We start from the raw sequence: 20,676 nt of genomic DNA, 5'->3' as shown, positions 1-20,676 counted from the left end.
AGCTGAGAACAGATGAAACAGACTGACAAAACTGGTCACTAGGTAAATCTAACACAATTTTAAAGCTTCAGTAATTTAAACTATTTTTCTGCAATTACACCTTCTATTATTTAGCTTGATGCTACTTTAAGAGCTAGATATAATTACATTACATTAAATAGCATTCAATTATTATTCAAATTTTTCATGATGTATTGAAGACTCACATCTTTTTCAGGGTAAAGGAGATCAAAAAGCTTCATAACTGGGAGGAAATCAGCCAATGCATTTTTCTGAATGCTGCCAGAGATGAACTGCAGTAGCACCCACATCAGATGGTCTCTTCCTTTAATGAGCCCACGTCCTGCCAACTGCATAAAGAGCGAGAGACAGAGACAGAGAGAAGGATAAATATTATATGCAAAAGAAAAACTACAGAACAACAAGTATTATGATTTATTTGTATATGAAACAATAAATTAAAATAGTTTAACTATCCACAATTTATTGGGGGAACACGAACAGAACACTTTGCTTGGAGAAATACTGAGCTTGCATTTCCAGAGCCTTTTGAGAACTTGAATATACAGGTCTTAACTGAAAGGATTGTGGCTGCTACTGACAGCTACATACATTTTTATTCCTCTCAAGCTTTATGGGTGAAAAATTAGTTGATTTTTGTAATTATTTTATATTACCTTTGACTATATGACATCCTACTAAATTAAAGTATAACCAAGCATTTAAGATGAAAAAATTCCAGCTGCATGCAACTAAGAACAATGTAATATAATATCATGAAGAGAAAGACTGAACCTGAAACAAAATTACTTTTATCTGCTGTAACCTAAAAAAAGAAGGAAAAGAACCCAAAGCCAACTACTAGAAACAGGGATGTGTATTGTAAGTAGGGACCTCCCAAATCTGTGGCAGAAGTGGGGGGTGCAGCGGCTCCTTTGATCTTGCAGGTTCCCCCACGTTCCCGGCCCCCACACTGATTGGTGGAGGGGCCATGCTGCTCACCGCTCCCCACTGATCGGTGGAGAGGCAAAAACCTTGGCTTTAAATATGGTACCGTTTTTGCTGGGCAAAAGCTGGAGTGTATTTGCACACAATTCACAGGGAACAGAACAATGAGTAAGTAGACTTGGTTCTCCAGCTGCTGCTACTCGGTTACATATCACAAGGAAAAACCTTTTATTTCATTCTGCCTTTCAAAACAAGGTGTGGATCTTATTTCAGAGCATGCTGTATACAAGAAAACGCAGCATGCTATTTAATCGCTACTAAAGTATTGTGATAAGTCTCATTCTTCACAGACCATTCTTTTTATAATGTCTTACCAAACAAGTGTGCTACAGACAACAATGTACCTTCTGATGGAGTGACAGGACCATATGAGGAAAGCTTGCAAACTGAAAGAGCACAAAGAAAATAAGCTGGCTGGAGAGGTGCTGCCACAACAGCTGGCTGGTTCCTCCATCATCAAACTTCTCCTCTGTCTCTGAACGCTCCATTGCATACACCACAAGATCCACCAACTGGTCCTCCAGAACAGGGCAGCGCTGTTTGTGCTGTAAGGCAGAGATCAGATACAGTATTCCAAAAACCTTGCAGTTAACTTCAGACATACAGTAACAATTTCAGTACAGTATATAGACAGGAGGCTGGGAAGCATGAAATGAAGTCTGAACTTAAGAAGTTAAAGGATAAGCTAGTGTATTAAAGCTGCACTATGTTACAGGTCACAAATGATGATTTTTACATTCTACCACATTATAAATATTTACTTGTTCCCTTCCCCCAAATATATATTAATTCAGTATAGAATATTATGTCTCTGGCATGGTATTCACAGAGCTAACAGGGACTCGCAAAGCTCAGGTGTTGTAAATATGGGTCTTTGTCAATAAACAGAAAACACTACCTGCTAGAAACAAAGGGCATATTTCAAAACCCATACAAATATTCAGAAAGACTACTTCAAGGTTACTTTAGACATGATGTGTGCCCACACTAATGATGAAGCACAGACTGCAATGCAACAGTATTAGAGATGTCCAAAAAGTAATCTGGCAAGTTCTGTGTAGTACATGCTGAATCATTCATATACCATGATAATGAGCGCACTGCATAGACTGCAGAAGACCCCCATGATGTGCTAGACAAATACATAAATCTCTTCTTAAAATATACCTCCACCATGGTGTCTTTTAACAATGACCAAGTATAGAATATGATATATATGCGTTTATATTCATACTTATTAGTAGCAGCCCTACATCAAGTTTGGGCCTTTAATTTTTTTAGCAATAACTCAGACTAAATTTTATGCATTATTTGTATAGTATCTTCCTTGGTGCAGGGACCTGGTATTACTCTGCTTTTGTACAGCTACATTATATACTAAACCCTAAGTGTTACTTGAAAAGGGTTTTAAAAAAACAACCCAAAAATACCAAAACTGAAATTTGACATGCTGCAGACAGTGTTAGCACTGTGGAAATCTCCAAGATCAATTTGTGCTGTGTGCAAAATCCTGTTCATAAACAGTTACATTTCATTTTTTAAATATCTGGTGCCTGTAACATAATACAGCCTTAAGAAAAAAGTATTACTTTAATAATAAGAAAGAAAAGGAACTGAGCTGCTTAAACACTAATCATGAAAACGTGACGTCCCTTTCTAGAGGCAAAAAAGGCATTTTTTTTTTAATTTTATTTTTTTAAAGAAAAGTTTATAAATTTTACCCAAATACTCATAGCACGTCAGGACTCCCTTAAAAGAGTTCTTTGACTTGCTAGCCAGTCAGCCTAAAAAACTTTTTAATAAAAAAGAAGGGAAAGAAAATTGCTGAAAGGAGATGCTTGTTCTAACCTTAGCCGATGGTAGTCTTTTGCCATGAAAAAGGGATTCTTTCTTCAAATTAAGAATAAAATGCAAGAATGGGAAAACTTGACAAAATATAATGAACAGCATCCCCTCTTTTACATGCTCTTTTCCAGCTCAGAACTGCAGAAAGCTACAAGTCTAGCTGCACTTTCTTGAAGCATGCTTACACACAAACTTCTAACTAAAACGGGAAGCGTCAATTACTGTTTCACCTTCTCTTTCAGATACACAATGCCATGGTCACGGATCAACCACATTACAGGTTTACAAAGAGCAATATTAACACCACCAATTGAGAATACTTTTTTTCCCAAACGCAACTAATTATAAAGCAGAGCAGGGTGCAACAGACAACACTACTGACTATTTCATAAACCGGCATGCAAAACTACTGTGTACAGGGCTTGAAATTCACTAGTTTCATATGCAGTGGGTTAACATCCAACAGCCTAACAATGTTAGGCTACATTAATTTAGAATAAAATTATTTATGGAATACAACAAGAAAATATTACTGCAGAAAAGAAAGCCAGAATTTCCAGTAGGAATTTGTCACTTATAAGTTTTTATGTTCTTTAAAATAAAATTGACCCAATAGTAGTTACATCCCCTGGTAAATATAATTATCAAACAAGTTTCAGTAAATATATATTTTTCTATTTTAAGACTATTAAGGCTGGGACTAACTTAGGACTCAGGAAACTTAAAGATAAGACCGCTAATTTTATCCTCTATTAATATTGTTTTAAGAATAATTTTCAAGGATAATACAATAATGTTTGTTAAATACAGCTTATCAGCCTTAGCAGTCTTCCGGTATTTAAATGCTCAGTATATACAGGCTTGAAGTGGAGGGGGAAAATAGAACCTTGTCCTTCAATACCCAAATGAGCAAAACTGGGCCTTAAAAATTCACAAGGGACATGTTTTATTAAGGGCACACATATCATATAGGCTACTCTATTGCATAAATATATGAGGTGTGAAACACAAATTACAATATAGGCAAAATAGTGTCATGGTCTAACGCCTCAAAAATGCCACAAATAAGAATGAATAATTTGTCTATATTTTTTCTTTGAAAAGTTATTTTACTTATATATAGATAAAAGAACATCTCAAACCATTAAAATTTTACCTCTAAAATGTATTCTTTTAAAGGTATTATAATGGAAAGTTTTAAAATTTGGTTAAATGCATCAATTTCCATTCTGATATTTTGAGTTTTATGCGAAAAAAAGATTTTAAATGCTCAAAGAATAGGGTTTACACTTGAAATTCAATTAAACCATGAACATACAGGAAGCAAATTATTGTGGGCTAGCTACCATAACCATTTAATGTTGACTTTGTTTTTTTGTTTTTTTAACCGAAAACAAAAAAAATGTGAACCACTAAAAAAATAATGCCTTTGTCAATGGGTCAAATAGGGAAAATAAGTAATCTTTGAAAATAGACTCATAATCTTAAACATTTAAATATTGATAAAGTAGCTAAGTGATACTTTATTTAGATATGATAAAACTATTATAATTTTCTCTCCTTTTTCAAAAGTGTTTGTCCAAAGGCTGACAATTAGCTTGTTAAAGTGACAACCTGTATTGAGAGTGGTTCTGTTTCTATAAAGTTTAACTGCATTTTCGCATTTTCTTCAAGAGCATCAGCCCCATGCACAAAACATTTCTGACATACAACCTTTCAAACAGAAATAAGATTTCAAAGAAAATCATTTAACACTAAAACACCAGAAGATCCATACTCTTTGCCAATTCATGCTGTGAATTACTGGAAAACTCATATTCCCGGGCTCAGACAGACAATAAGAAGAGGGGGAAAAAAGTAAACTGTTGAATACCACATTAAATCATTCCTTTAACTTGATGCCTTCAGTCCAATTCCACAATGGTGCAAAGGGGAAAAAACCATACAGCCTTGCTCAAACAAAGTGGTAGCTGGATCTGACAAGAATGAAACTGTATAAATCCACTACGGGAAAGCAGTGTAAAAGAACATTTTCAGCCTTAACCTTTATACCACTGCTGCTAACTCAAAAGGTGAACAGCAAAGACTTCATGAGTAGTAAAAGTGTTTAAGGTCCCAATTCATTAACATAGACAACAACATTATTCAACATTATTAAAACAATGTAACTCAATTCCTCTTCCCTTAGCCTACACAAACCACATTTTAACATGAGCTTGGTTATACCAGCACTGAAGGGCCTGGAATGCCATCAAGGAAACTGCAGAACCCCAAATTCTGAACTCGGTGTGTAAGTTAAAAAGGAAATGCTTTAAATAAAACTAAAATATAATTTAATCTGTAACAAGGAAAGTAAAGAAATAGGACAAGATTTGCAAGAATTGACTTTTTATTGTTGGTGGCCAGCTTGAGACAGGATATACAGGGTCAGATTTTCAGATGATAACTATTCAGCATTTTCTTAAATGAGCCCCTAGAGAGGGACCTCAACTTGGGTTTCTAAAAATTAAATAATTCAAAATAACTAGTAATTTTTCAATAACAGGTTATGATATACATTCTGTAAAACTGTGTAAAATTAAACTGATATTGGGAAGATGTAATCCTGATTATTAGTAATGTGCCAACAGAGATGACAAACAAGAAACTGGACCAAATTATATTTCCTACAAGACTATCAGACTTTAACAGGAATAGAAAAGACATGGTAGTTTCCCATACCAAATTCTGCAATACTAGAATACAGAAAACTCTTACATTGAGAGAGACCATTTAATAGTTACAAAGTGCTTTTTCATTAAAGGTCACATGCAAGAAGTATCCATAACAGATTTCCTCCCCCGAAAAATAAATTTGATAACCTTAGATGCAAGGTGTGTAAAACTGTATAAGGAGTTTGTATAACAACTTTGCCTTGATGGATTCCCTCTGCAACAGCTGAATGGAAAACAGTGGAATTTGTCCTTTAAAAGCAACTCAGAACATTTGCAAACTAAATATATTTCTAACATAAATCTACACATAGTTAAAATCAAAGCTAAAAACAACTGTTTTGCTGTTCACCTTTAAGAATAGTTGAAAGCCACAGCATGTTTCTTTTTCAGCCGTACCATATGTAGTTTGAACACTTACAAACTGTAGAAGCTAAAAGTTTCACATGAACGCTCCAATCCTGCGACTCGATCCACATGGATTTATGGCAGAGCCTCTGCCCAGCTTTGCTTAAGTAGAAAAGACAGATCTGATCACCACCCTGGATTTTAATTTGTTTTTTAAATTTGCTTGGTAAAAGCAAAGTGCTACATTTTATAACACAGTTGGCACTATTAACATTTTCTTTATGTTTTTAATGATTTATACTACGTACACTTTGTTTCTATTACTATTTCTGTTAGACCCCAACTCCACGTGGCACCCAATGACTAGGGAGATGACGATCCAATTGCTCACAGATCCAGCTGCTCAGGGAGCAAACACCAGCACACATTGCTTGCAACAGCTTTACTCAAAATGGAGACAGCATTGGGCCAGCTCCAACAAAATTGTTCAGAGAGCTGCCACGAACATCAGATCTTTCCACATTTATACACTTTGGTGCATGCTCATTAACATTTATTCCACCTTGGTCCCTTCTTCGTTCCACCCATATTCCTTCCTATCTCAAGCTTTGCCTGTTTACTGTTTACTTCATTAGCATGGAATTTCCTACGCATTTCATTCAATGTCATGCCTTTTTGCTGTGTGCACATGCTCAAGGTAGTGAACCTGGCTTCTCCTGGTCAATTGTGGTTTCTTACTGATTTCAGCACCATCTCCAAGGTCTTGCTTCTGCTTTATCTGCTAACGATAGCCACTGGTCTATATCCTGTTCTCCTTACACAATGAGCTATATATCTTTACAACACTATGACAGTGTTAGGAAAATGCTTTCCTAAACATCTTGCAATGTTACTTTTAATATATCATTTTACCTTGTGGTCAGCAGCTTTTCTGAGACACAGAGTAAAGCCTTTATTCAGATGCAAATCCAGTGCTCTTCAAGATCCAAATACGATCACCCTAACACTTTCTATTAACAACTACATGACTTTTAATTTATATAGGCTAGCTCTGCTCTAATAAAAATAATGTAATGCCAAAGTACATGAGGATTTTGCTAGATGTAGCAATACAAGTCCAGAACTTCTAAGAGCATTACTTTTTTGTCACAGGTACTGGCTATATCAAAGGCATTGCAGTAAGCTACCTTATACCTGAAGGTGAGCAAACTTGTATATTCTGCTTAAAATTGTGAAAACAGACCTTTTCAAGTAAAATGCTTAGTATTTGCTTATTTATTCCATTACACAACACCGTTTCATGCTTACAATTTTCTTTGCAAGTACTTAATTGTCTGAAAGTCCACGTGCTGCTATAATTATGGTAGTGCTATTAAGTTCCATGTTCTGTCAGCATTTCCTTTATAAGCTATGTTCTTCAGGAGTTTGTTCCTTGGCTGTAAAAATTCACGGTAGGTTGAAACTTTGTGTAGAAATTGCCAGGTTAGGCACTAAAAAAGCCTAACATATAATGCCAAGTTAGAAAAACATTTAAACTGAATTTTTGGCCTGAAAGTACAGACCACTACCAAAAGCTAAGTACAGTAAGTTCAGTACCCTAAATCTTGTGTTATTTACCAACTAAAAACTGTACAAAGCAATAATAAGATCCATTGAATAAACCAAAATTTAGACGGGAGGGGGAGTTATTCTATGAATACAAACACTATATAAACAGCTGGTTTTTAAGTTTTAACAGTTCAGCTGCTTAGAATGGCCTTTTGTTTGTAAGAGATACAGGATAGTTACAAGATGTGATACAATATCATTTTCAAAAAAAACTTGTTAAAATGAAGGAATCTCTTTTGAAGAACACTGTCAAATCCAGAAATATGGTATGTTTTATTACTTACATTGTGAAATATACACAAGGTTTCAGTATCAAGCAAATTTTACTGGCAAGCTACAAATCCCTGAAAGAGGTTTTATAAATGGAAACACTGACACAACCTTCACTATAGTATTGCAAACAGCAACGCTATTTTACATATTGTTTACAGATACTGCTTTTGTTTTATATATAAATATAAATAAATGGATGCTGAGTCGGTTATTTTACTAAGAAGTTTAAAAATTTAAGAGAGGATGTAAAAACCTATATTTAAAATCTCAAGTAAAAGTCCATGCAGTTTATTTGGACAGGAAATAAGTCTTTTAAAAATCTGGCTACTTTTTAAACTACTTTTCTAAAATTCTGTACTATATTGTCTTTGTTCACCCTGCTTGGAGGACATTGAAAAGTTACATGTAGGAAGGGAATCTGTCAAAGAGGCTGCCCAATAAAGTGACCTCCCTCAGTCAGGTTTCACTGTAGCAATTTTTGCCTCTACAGTTTACAGGAATTGCAAATTAAAGGACAGGAATGTGTTTTAGTCACATAAGGAAAGAAAGGACTCAACCAATAATCTTTCCTTATCTGAAAATTCCAGCAAAGTAAAAAACTTCTGGGAGTGAGTAGGGTAAGTAATAGTGGTCCATTACAACCAAAATTTAGGAACAAAGGACAACTGGCTGTCAAATTTATATTCTCTCTCTCAAACCCCAATAGATTTTAATGAAAATTTGCCCTTTGTCTTAGCTTCTAAAGACCCTGCCAATTTCAAGCCCTGACCATACATGTATTCTCTAACTGGAATCAGTGGCTACAAAGCGGCCAGCGTATCGTTAGTCACAATACAACAGTAAGGTTGTGAACATACCTGAGCAATGTTCAAGGTCTAGAGCATTGGAGGATGGGCAGGACAAGACAGGACAGAACAAAAATAAAGGAAGAAAAAAAGAAAAGACAAAACAGTGACTATGAGGCCAGCCTCAAGGAACCCCGTGTCAGACCAAGCCCTCCCACTTTAAGATATAGATATCTATATATGAGAGAGAGAGAGAGAGAGAGAGAGAGAGAGAGAGAGAGAGAGAGAAAGAGAGAAAGAGAAAGCCCCCCAAATAGCTATCGCCTGCTGTAGCGCCAAAGGAACAAAAGATAGCAACCTTTTGAAATCTAATGATGAGAACAACAACAACAAAGAAATAGGTACACATTCTTTAAAACTGTCTATGATAGTCTGTCAAAGGTATACTTGAGGCTGGCCTTATAGGAAAAAAAAGCAATGCAAAAAAAAAAAAAGAAAAAAAAATCAATATTTTAAATCTCTACTTTTCAGTTTAAATATCCTTAAATCAATATACAAATGATAGTAACATCAAAGTCCAAATCACCTAATATGATATTATTAAAAAAAATTCACTGTCTGGACCTAAACTGTTTTGCTCTGTTAGCTATAGCAAAGAAAAGAGAAAAGAATAGTGCAGATTCTATGCAGAATTTTTTGTGTATCACAACATAGTACAGTACCTGCTTATTGAGACCTAGCATATTGCAGACCATATCCCTGGAATACGGTTGTTCCAGCACATATCTCAACAAAGCAGTCTGTGGTTCAAACAGATCCTTAAAAAAAAGCAAACATATGCAAACATATATTGCCTCAAGATCACAATTAATTCCACCATTTAACAAAGATAGAACACTCTTATTCCTCTATCATTCATCTTTACAGATACACACCACTGGGTTGTTATTCTTTTTGTCATCAGCTAATGGAAAGAGAGGAGGAAATCAATGTATTGGTAAATGCCACCCTGGACCTTCTTTCGCTTGATTTCACATACCCCAATTGTGTAGACCTTCTCTGACAAAAAAAAAGAAAAAAAAAAAAAGAATGGGGATGCTCTTTTGAAAGCTCCTTTAACATGGAGTCAGAAGGACTGCTGGGAAGGGTGATGGAAGGGAGGGAGAAAGAGAAAAAAAAACAAACCCATTTTAGGAGGTGCTGGGAATGATGATACTACAGCATTCCTGGGGACTAAATTTCCGGCACAGTAGTGCAGTACACAAAATATACACTTTCTCTTTTCTCAGTCTTCCTCCCTTCACTAGGGATGTAAACAGATATCTTAATTGACCTGGGATTAACTGCTCTGGGATTGGACCTAGATTAAAAACTGGCGTGGCACAGTCCGGTACATGTCACCCTTCCAAGCTGCCTTGATGCTCCTTTGCAAATAGCTGGCCAATGAGAGCACACAGCATGATAAATTTGTCCCTGGAATGAATCGCAATAACCCTGAAGACTTATCACAGTATATCCTAGCAAAAAAGTATTAGTGCATTTTATATGGCATACTTCAGAGGGACATGAAGTGGGATAATGGACATATACGTCTGTATAACCCTAGGACAAATGTGATGTCTGTTCATACCCTAATTCTCTATTCTCTTTTCTCTCTGAAATTGTGTGTCCAAGACCACTGGGGCAATGTACCAGCAGTAAGAGCATATACCACTTTAGGTTCATCTGTGTATGGCTTGCCAGATGTTCATTACTAATGTTGCATGTTAGCAGATTGGTAAGATCACTAACAGTGAAGTTCTCCTGACTGAAAGAACACATATTCACATCTTAAATGTTATAGTCATTTCTCTAACAAACAAAGAGTACTTCAAAGATTAAACACACAAAAAGGCTTTCATATCTAAGATGCCTGAACATGTGCATACCTTATCATATGGTAAGAGACCTTTCAGAGGGAAACGAAGGGTTGTAGGATCCAACTTCCACGAGTTGCACATAGCACCAGAGTTATTAACAACAGGGAGAAGGCTACAGCGTCCTGCACATACAATGAAAGATTATAAATCCTAAAATAATGATCCTTAATCTTTAACAGCAATAAGCCTGCCTCAGTGGGTAAAAGAGTAATAGAAAACTTCCTAACCATTATTTGATGTAAATAAATATAGACCAAAGGAAAAGTGTTAACCTTGCTTGCCCCCAAAACTGGCAAGCCTAAAGCTCCCTATCAGGTCTTTCGCTTTAGAAATCTCAACTAGTTACCACATGTATTAGATTACGGTACATTTGTATACCACCAGAATTAATAGCATACTTGCAAAAATTAAATGAAAAATCAGTGTTTTGCCACTGGAAAAATCTAACTATTTCACATTATAAGACTAGAGCTCAAAAACTTTTTTGCCCAAATGAAGTTACTCTGTTCAGGCTGAAATTCTAGCTACATGGATCCCATAATGGATTTTTGCTTGTAACTGTAATAAGCCTCTTCTTTGAATGATTCTAATTCTTTTATTACTATAGTTTGACCTTAACCTGTGGGTGGAATTAAGTGGTTTACAATTTGAATACATTTAACCTTTAATTTAACTTTTTTTTGAGGAAACTAAACATAGCTCTTTTTGCTGTTTCCACCCTAATAGAGGTAATTGTTACTCTATCTACTTTGGTTTCCTCCCGTCAACCACAGCTATACTACTATACAGTATAGTACATTCCTTCCCTTACTCATTACAGCCACGTGGGACAATGCAAGCACTTTTGATTTTCAGGAGTCATATTGATTAGACATTTATTAGTAGTGACTAGCTGTACTTATTGTGTTAGTGATCATATTGCAGTTCACATCACATCCGTGTTAAAAAACGTATTCTGTTGGTGGGATCAGGGAATACATGAAGTCAGTAATGTACCTGGTCATTTATTCAATTTGAAAAACCCTGAAAACCTTCCTGGTCCCTAAATGTCACATGGAAAAAAAAAGTCTTGACCATACCTGGAGAATATACTTAAGGATGTTGACATGTTCTCAAAAAAAGCAAGAAATAAAAAGGTTGAGAAAACTCTGGGCATAACAGCTGAAATGAATGCATTTCAGTGAGATAAAAGATATAAAGGATAAAAGTAATCAGAGTTCACTCAAAGCTTTGGTGTAGGCATATTGCTCTCTCAAAAATGTAGAGAGAGTAAAGATCTCTTTCTCTTTAGAAAATAGTAAAAGCTTAAAAGAGACACCCTTAGCCAAACTTTCTGCAGATTTCTTGACAAAAATAAGACAATGAAAGAGCAGCTGTCTTTCATGGATAGGGAGATTATGAGTTTATTGAAATAAGGGTTTGTCTGCACTGCAGACTGCAGCACAGATATACCCTAAAGACTTTGTGCTGGGCAAGTGAACAGCTGTAGCTGCATTAATACAAACCTACAGCATAGGCACTGAGTTAGAAGATGTTCCCAAAGTCTGATGCATGAGAGTATCTACACCAAAGCAAAAATCCTTAAACACAGAGAAGACCTCAATTTCCTCAATACTACAATGATATAGATCACTGGGTTCTGCAAGTTAAGACTACAGAAAGGACAGTGCCGTTTTGCAAACATAGGACAGATGGGAAGAAGCCCTTTCCCACCTTCATTCTACTTAAAAAAAAAAAAAAAAAAGAGAAAGTTATCTTAATTTGGTTCACCAATACGGATTTTCAAGTATCTTCATTTAAATTTATCAAGGGAAACAATGTGGACAAGAGGAAGGTAAGTCATAAATGATAAATACTTCACATCTTGCACAGAAGAGCATATGAGCCCTAAGACAAAACCAAAACCAAAAAAGGTAGGGTACTATCAAAATATTAAATGAATTGTAAATTAATTTATAATTTATTAATTGTAAATTAATTTATTCATCTCACAAATGCCTTCATATCTTACCGCAAATGGAATTTATTCTTGCTGTGGGTCTGAAGGTGTCCACAAAGTCTGATACTAAATTACCTAGCAACTGAAAAAGATTAACATGAAGTATTTAATTTTAAATAATTTAATATCAATTGAGTAAGTTACTTAAAAAAAAAAAAAAAAGATGCTCTGTTTTGGTTGAAATCACCGAGTGCTTTTCAAATAACTAGCCTCCATTCTTGCAGTATACAACACTTATTGCTAAAGGTTTTTAAACAATTTAAGCCTTTCATATCAAGGTTACAATACTGCATTTGTAATAGAATGTAACTTTTTTCAGCTGGGTAGTTCTGCAAAGGTAAGGCATTTAGCTTAAAAGGAAAAGTAGGACTGAAAAGAAGCTCTGGAGGTCATCTAGTCCAACCAGGGGTTCCCTGCCTGAGGCAGAAACATCCCCATCCAAACCATCCCATACAAATCCTTGGTTGGGCATAAACATTCATTTTATCAGTAAGAATTTCTTATTGGTTGAAAATTAGGCTGGGAGCTAGAGTTAGAGAGTAGGGCTGTGTGAAATGGCAGTGTTTCGATTCAGCTGTTTCAGAGGACAGTGATTTGTTTCAGATCACTGCCCTGTTTTGTTTCCGCCGAATCTCCTCCGAATCTGTTTCGAACAGGCTGCAAGGGAAGCTTCGCACAGCCCTACCCAGCTGGGCAGGGCTAGGGGCCTGGGGCTGCAGGGCCCCAGCACAGAAACAGGATGGGGCTGTGGGTGGTTTGTCCAGAGGAGGGGGAGGGTCACTGCCCTCTGTGCAGGCGAGGAGACCCCCGTGCGGATCTCTGATCCCCGTCATGCCAGGTCACAGGGAAGGAAACAGCGCAGAGCGGTGAGCAAGCCTGCTGGTCCCTGCCGCGTGAGTTGACTCTGCAGGGAGATTCACGCCGAGGTCTCTTGCCACCGCTGCCCGCCCCACACTGCCCTGGCAACGTGAGGCTGCGGAGGGTGGGCAGCGGCGGTGAGTAGATCCCAGCGCAGATCTCTGACCCCTGTGTAGCCAGGTTGCGCAGCAGGGCAGTGCTGGTCCCTGCCACACAACTTGGCTCTGCAGGGAACAGAGATTTGGGGCTCCATGGGGCAGGGAGGAGACCATGGTACAGATCTCTGCTCCAGCAGAGCCAGGTCATGCAGCAGGGACTGCCCAGTCTCTGGTTCGATTCCCCAGCTCTCTGATCATTCCCCCAGCTCTTCCTGGGGGGCACAGACCCCTGAATCAGTGCGCGGGGTTTCAGCAGGCTGCCACTGCAGGCTGGGGCCAGCGGCAGCACCGCAGTCTTTCCAGTGCTTGGCGCAGGCTGTGCCAAACGGCTGCCACTGGCCCCAACCTGCAGTGGCAGCCTGCTGAAACCACACGCCCCCAGGGAAGAGCTGGGGAAGTGATCAGAGAGCTGGGGAATCGAACCGAGAGCTAGATGTCAATATTAGAGCAGTCCTTCTCTCCCCCTTTCCCCTCCCTCTTCTTAGTTTTTGTCTCCCTGCAAGCCCGGCTCCAAAACTCCAAAATTCTCCAAAAGATTTCCAAAATGTTTCAGAGCCTTCCGATTTGTTTTGGAGCCTTCCGTTTCAGTTTTGGTGCTTTGGGTGCCGAAACAGCCCAAAACACCTCTAAAACAAAACAGCTGGAGAAATTTCGCACAGGCCTACTAGAAAGTACATACATTTCAACTGCCTGGTTAGAGAGCAACACAGGCAAGCTCTCCAGCCAGGGGCACAAGAGGGTTACCTCCCTGGGCCACCTGAGCTCTTGACAACCCACCCTCTCTCCTGCCTAGAAAGGGGCTAGGCTGTCATTAGGCAGCCCTCCATTCATTTAAAGTCACCTGTAATGCTGCCTAGATGGGCTGCAAATGGGGTGATTTAAAAGCAGACGCACAAGGAAACAGGACTGGGAACAGCTTCCCTCACCCTCCATCTGGCTCCCCAGCCTTTAACTTGTCATGTATGCTACTCAGCTAGGCAGCACATGACATTAAAGCCTGCGGGGTTGTGAACATAAATGGGGATAGCTTCCCTGGCCCTGGTTTCCAGCCTCCAGGATTTTGCAAGACTTGCTGCGGTCTCTCAGCAAACCACAGAGCCTGGGTCGGGGGACGGCTTCTCCAAGTGTGATTCCCAATTCCCAGAAATATCCCATGGCTGTAAAGTCCAAGCTCAGGAACACTTGCAGCTGTGGCACAACTATCACCCAAACCCTGGACATCTCCCAGTGGAACCAGAGGTACACAGGGTAAAGGAGACAGTACTCCTGCCACTGAAAAGCTGCCCACATCCAGGCAGCTCTACAGCCAGGGGAGAACTGTACCCTGCCTCCTCCCTCCCCCCTGCAACACGTCCCTCAGTGGAACTAGAGGCATGCATTGGGTGGGGGCTTTTCTCCCATGGCAGGAATCCTCTGGGACCTCCAAGAGGGTTCCCACTGTAGAAAAATGATCCCACTATGCATTCTACCTGTCATCCCAGGGCTCTGGGATGAAGAGCAGAGGACTGTGCAATACTGGATGTCTCTCTCCCAAGAGACGCATACAGGTGCTCAAGTTAGACTGGAAGGAAAAAATCTTCCTTGTAGGTAACCAATCTAACTTCAGACAGAAGAGCCAGTTCTCCTGTACAAGAATCCCTGTATGAATGGAACATCTATACATGGCCCTTGTCTAACCTATTACTAAAACTACACAATAAACCCGTCACACAGCCTAACCTGACACAGGTAAAGTAGGGGGACAACAGTGGTCAGCATCCTGATGCTGCAAGAATTATCAAAATACATGAGAGACCCAAAGAAGAGATCAAAGCTTACCACATTCTGGATGAAATCCTGATCCCACTGAAGTCAAAGGTTTTAATGGACCCAGGATTTCATATTTTATCTCCTTTGAGAAAATAAATGTCTCTTTAAGAGCAAATAGAGTCAGAGGTCTAGTTCTCCCAACGGAACTAAAGGTCAGAGAAATATTTACTGCATGAGCATCATGATCAATAAATATCAGAAGTCTATTTTGACTACACCAGCATCCCACATCATTCTGTGCTGCTGAATATTAAACAACAAAAATGAAAACTGAAAATGAAAAAGCTGAAGCTGTTTGCTTATTTCCTCAATGACAAGGAGACTGGGAATAACTAGTAGTCATATTAATGAATGCATTGGGCCTGAAATTTCAAAATGCAAAAATAAAACATATTCTTGAATTTTTTCTTTAAATGGGTGCCCAATTTAGTTCAGATTTAGACAGCTAAGCAAGTGGTGTGGTCTTCCAAAGCCTAAGTCAATAAAACCAGCTGAACATTCAATAATTTTGGAAATCTGTCCACGAGACCCCAACTGTGCCATTTTCTCCAGGCAAGAACAAGGAGAACCCAATGCAGTCAATGAGGTCCCAATCTTGTGTAAATAAGGGCTTGGGTCCCTATGGTTAGGTAACCATTTTTTAAAAGTCTCACCTAGCATGTTTGGCATGGGAAAAGAACAAGGGGCAGTACTACTTTACACTGTCCAATAAAATAAAGCCATTACCCAATGAGGAAGCTTTCCCTCAGGATACAATTTTCTAATCTCTGTAACTGCGAAGTAGGCAGGTAATAGACATGCATTTCTTTCCAAAATATACGCTACAACCTAAAAATAAACAGACACACAAGTTTTAAAAAATGTAAAGAATGTGTATACAATAATTATATTGAACATACATTTTTTATTTACATTACTATGCAAAGTAAAAAAATCTTAACCACCCCTGAAAGATCTGAAGGAAAAATTATTTTTTTAATTGTGACAGGTGATAGTAATGCCATACTCTATGATAATGAACTAGTACTTAAAATTATTTTACTTTTACCATTTATGCTGCTTGTTTTTTTTACCTTTTACTCGAGATGAATAATGAAAATTGTCAAATTTTGGATCCCAATGCACTAGTCCATTGGTACTTACAGCCCCCAAAGTGACTGGATCTAGCCTACAGCACATGGAAACAGTGACAAGAACCGTGGCCCAGCATGTCCCTTCCTACCCTGCACCATGCCACTGATCTCCTCTTTATCTCTTCCTGCTCTCTCCCTCTACCCTGCCTATGGCAGACAACCACCTCCCTTCCCCCTCTCCTACCTGAAGGGAATGGGGAGTCACAAACACTCTGCCCACCAGTCTAAAATGTTAAGCTCCATTGCACTGGTACAATACTAAAATGTCTGACAGTGTAGCATTTAAATACTATCTTTTCATGTTCAATAAGACAGTGATACTGTATTTAACAAAGGTAATTTTTAAAACGTCATATGCAGGGTCTGACTCTCCCTTTCATAGTAAGTTTCTAAACTTAACTGACCCTAGTACTTCAGGAGCTTGCATATCCTGACAGCACAATACTACAAATATTTTGAAACCCTCCCCTCACCATCTAAGAGCATGAAAGACACTGCCACAAAACAAATGTAAGTTGCAATGTTCATTTACATTAGTTAAAAGGCTTCAAAGTGAATCATTTTAGACTACTGACAAGTACATGAATAGAAAAAGACCAAGCCCAATTTTTTTCATTTTTCAAGTACAACACTGAAGTCAGACTTTGTAACAACAGCTACCTCTCTGGCTGCCAAGAGTTGCTGTACCACGGCAGAGCTCACTGTGTTTGGAATTGTTAGGATTTTCTCCAGGATCACCTTCAACAGATCACGCACGCCCTGAGGGAAAGCATACAGAAATTATGGCTCACAGAGATTCTCAATTTTGAGCAGCTTAACTGCCTTAGAAGACATCTTAGAAAATAGTAAGGATGAAATCAAGTATTTTCCCTTTAGTAAGCACAATGCAGGACTGTAAGTCTATTAGAAATGCGAGCTAGGGTGGCTTTAAGGCACCATTGCCCCTTCCCACTCTTGGACTGCTCCAAACCTGAAGAGCACCTGTTTACCTGAAAATATAACTGAACATTTTCCAAGGGCCCCTAGGAGACATTGCATTTAATTCAATTAATTTGTTAATCACATCTTAAACAGTAACCTGACCACACGTTCAGGCAAGTAATGGTACAAAAATGGGAAATGAGCCACAAATTATTCAAAATATGTTTAGTAATTTTGTGGCTGGTTTCCATCATGTCTTAAAATGAACATATTACAGGGTCCCTGTCACATAGCTTTAAACCAGCTGCACGATGGAGCTTGGTTGATGGTCTTCTCCACATTGACAGGCTGACAGCCATGTGATGCAACACGGCATGAGGATAAACCCCACTGTTTTCAGGGTGCTGAGTCAACGGAGCTCATCAGCTGAGCCAGGGGAGCCAGGTTGTGGGGAGTTCTGGGGCTCCCTGCGACTTAGCAGGTTGACTTCCTTGCACTGCAGGTCCCAGAAAACTGCCAAGCAAGGCATTTGATCCATCCTGGCCATTGAAACCCTGGGAAGGGTAAAAGTTTCCTGACTGCAGGGTCCCATGCACCAGAACCTTTAAAAATGTGCATGCAGCCCAGCTGGTTCTCTGATATCCCCGGGACATGGGGACAGTGGAATCAGGGAATCTTTTGTGTGTTCTAACGCCCCAGGACTTTAAAAAAACCCACACGTACAGCTGGGCTATATACAAGGTTTTCCAACATCCTGGTGCATAGGTGTCTGGGAGCTAGTTGGAGACTCCAGTGAGGTCTTTGGACTGGGACTGACAATCACCTGATTGTTGGCCCCAGCTATCCCACCAGAGTCTCCAACTTGCTCTGGTGTGGTCTTGGAGGTGAGACCAACAATCAGTTAACACTTACTCCCAGCTACTGGACCAAATCAGTTTAGCAGACACTTGACTTTCAGTTTGCCAATGCAGGGGGAGCCCAGGACCATGGTCCCCTACACTGGCAAGTAATTAGGACATGATTTGGATCTGATCCCCAGTCCCCAAATCAGGCATCCTGTCACGCATGCATGGCATGGGAGGAGTTGGGATGGTTGGAATCAGAACAACACCAGATCCAAACACACCTTGTCTGCCAGGGGCCACAGTCTCTTTCAGATATGCTGTGAACTACTGCTGTGTGCTGTGGACCTCTCTTAACATGACTCTCTTGCCCCCAACCCTGCCTTCCACACTAAGAGGCCTTGAGAGAGTCTTAACTTCCCAAGTGTCTGCACCATGGAGAACCTTTCCTTACCAGGGTAGCAGGAAAGTGTTTTACAGACCTTTTACAGCACAAAAGAGAGCCAAAGCATGTCTGACAATCTTATCCTGAATGTTTTCATAACATTAATTTTTCATGCAGAAATTTTTGCAATTATAGCAGTGTTGTTCTAGTTTACTTTGCAGTTGAGAATGGAAGTGAAGATGATTATAAGACTACAAATAAGAGGCAAAATGTCCATAAGAAAATAATTCAGCTATGAAAAGTGTTGAGACTGACCAGTGCAATTTCATGACCAGCTGCTGAACAAGAGACAGACTGAACTCAAGTTTTGGAATGTGAGAAACCACCACTGTAAACTTATAAAATCTCCACCATACTTTCCTAACTTTCTTTGAAAAAATACCTTGTAGTCTACACCTCCAATAATTTTCCGGATTAATTTAAAAGTCAACGCCCACAGTTGTGTCCTTTCCCATTCAAGGTTGTCAGAGTTTATCAGAGATTCACAAACCATCCTAATAAAAGAGAATGCAATAATGAGCAATACATATATATTTAGAGAATAAGCTGATGATCTTAACTAAACCCTTGTTTTTTAAGGAATGTTATTAATTAGTCCAACACTAAAATATCCACATACACTTGTCGTAAGTAATAGTCTAATAAAATGGTCTAATAAAATATCTACTCAAAGAACCTTGCTTGGTAAGAAATAGAACACCTGACATACCTGGGTGGCAACAGGCCAGTTTCTACTGCCATTGCTAAACAGTCATACAGAAAAGAAATTCTTTTGGGGCTGTGCTGGCTATGGATGAATCTTACAATCCATTGGACACATTGTTCATGAGATTCCTGGAAAAAAGAGAAGGGAAAATGACTGACTTACAGGCAGTAAGGTAAATAACACTCTTCAAACCAAAAATTGTGATACCACGAAGGAAAAAACTGACTGATATATCTGATATATTTTCAGATATATTTTAAGTGGGTCATAAACAGTTATACCCTTACAGTATAAATGAAAAGAGGAAAAAAATTAAGACATATTGTTGATTTGATTACAGAGGTGAAAGTTTCAATTATCTATATAATTATTTTTCCAAGAAATTAATTGGCCAGGATAAATCTTTTAGCAGCTATAACAAAGTGTGGCAAAGTGGGACTTCCTGACTAGCCACAGTGCTACTTTCCCCACTTGCCTTTGGGCATGCCTCCCACCTGACTCACCTGCTATGCCTTGTTGTTAATTAAGGCGGGAGGCTCCCCATTCTGCCCCGATGCCAGGGGCGCTATCTGCGGGACCGTTCCTCCCCTACACCACAGCCCAAGCCTCACAGATGGCATCCAGATGACACATTGCTCCTGGCCTACAGCCGGACCAAGCTTATGCCTCATTGTCAGGCCTCAGTCACACACACATTCATACTGCCCTCCTCTCACTAGGGCCTCACACGCTCCACCCCCTCTCACAGGGTCTCTTTCACGCATTGACAACTCATACTGCCTTACTCCCTCTTGGAGTGGGCCCCTTAGGCCATAGGCTTTACCTAGTTTGTACTTTGGGTGGCAGACATACTGTCTTTTGGGCCTCTCCCGTGTCCCTCACTGGGGTAGTGGCCAGCCAATTACCCGACCGGGTCTAAGCTTGCCCTGGCCCCTTCCCGGGGCAACTCCGTACACTCCAACATACTGGGCTCCCAGCCCTCTGGTTCTTCTCCCCTATTGGGGTCCCTCCTCTCTGCCCCCTTTCTAAGGCCACCCCTCACCAGGACGTTCTTAACTCACACCATGACTGGTGTTCCAGGGGCTCACAGAGACTCTCACTCCCCCACCGGAGCAGCAGGTCATTGTGCGACCCACACTCAGCCTCCCAGCGGTGGAGGACTTACCGGGGTCAAGACTCACCCCTACCTCTTGGACTGAGCCCCCTTACTCGGCCTCTGGCCCAAACTACAGACTCAAGCGTCTGAAGACATACCTTGGCCTACTCCCCGCACTGGGGCTCCTCATCTCTGCCCCCCCCCCCCCCCCC

The 20,676-nt window shown here is 39.6% G+C and overlaps 1 protein-coding gene across 2 annotated transcripts in view; it reads right to left on the bottom strand.

The window, feature by feature from the left end:
- The window catches only part of MED23 (mediator complex subunit 23), an 84,141-nt gene that overhangs the window by 37,400 nt on the left and 26,065 nt on the right, over positions 1-20,676 (bottom strand). Inside the window, exons 4-13 of one of the 2 annotated variants that reach the window (XM_019520268.1) lie at positions 19,372-19,496; positions 19,045-19,156; positions 17,115-17,213; positions 16,048-16,149; positions 12,509-12,578; positions 10,507-10,619; positions 9,301-9,396; positions 8,651-8,668; positions 1,353-1,553; positions 207-350 (exon numbers count right to left, since the gene is read on the bottom strand). In XM_019520268.1, coding sequence (XP_019375813.1) covers positions 207-350; positions 1,353-1,553; positions 8,651-8,668; positions 9,301-9,396; positions 10,507-10,619; positions 12,509-12,578; positions 16,048-16,149; positions 17,115-17,213; positions 19,045-19,156; positions 19,372-19,496 — 1,080 coding nt within the window. The remainder of the gene's footprint in view (positions 1-206; positions 351-1,352; positions 1,554-8,650; positions 8,669-9,300; positions 9,397-10,506; positions 10,620-12,508; positions 12,579-16,047; positions 16,150-17,114; positions 17,214-19,044; positions 19,157-19,371; positions 19,497-20,676) is intronic. The other variant, XM_019520269.1, reaches the window with a different exon arrangement.

This window comes from Gavialis gangeticus, unplaced genomic scaffold (assembly GCF_001723915.1).
Source record: "Gavialis gangeticus isolate Ggan-Ray unplaced genomic scaffold, GavGan_comp1, whole genome shotgun sequence".
Taxonomy (NCBI): Eukaryota; Metazoa; Chordata; order Crocodylia; family Gavialidae; genus Gavialis; species Gavialis gangeticus.
Note: the sequence above shows the minus strand (reverse complement) of the source record. Positions and strands in the feature narration are given on the sequence as shown.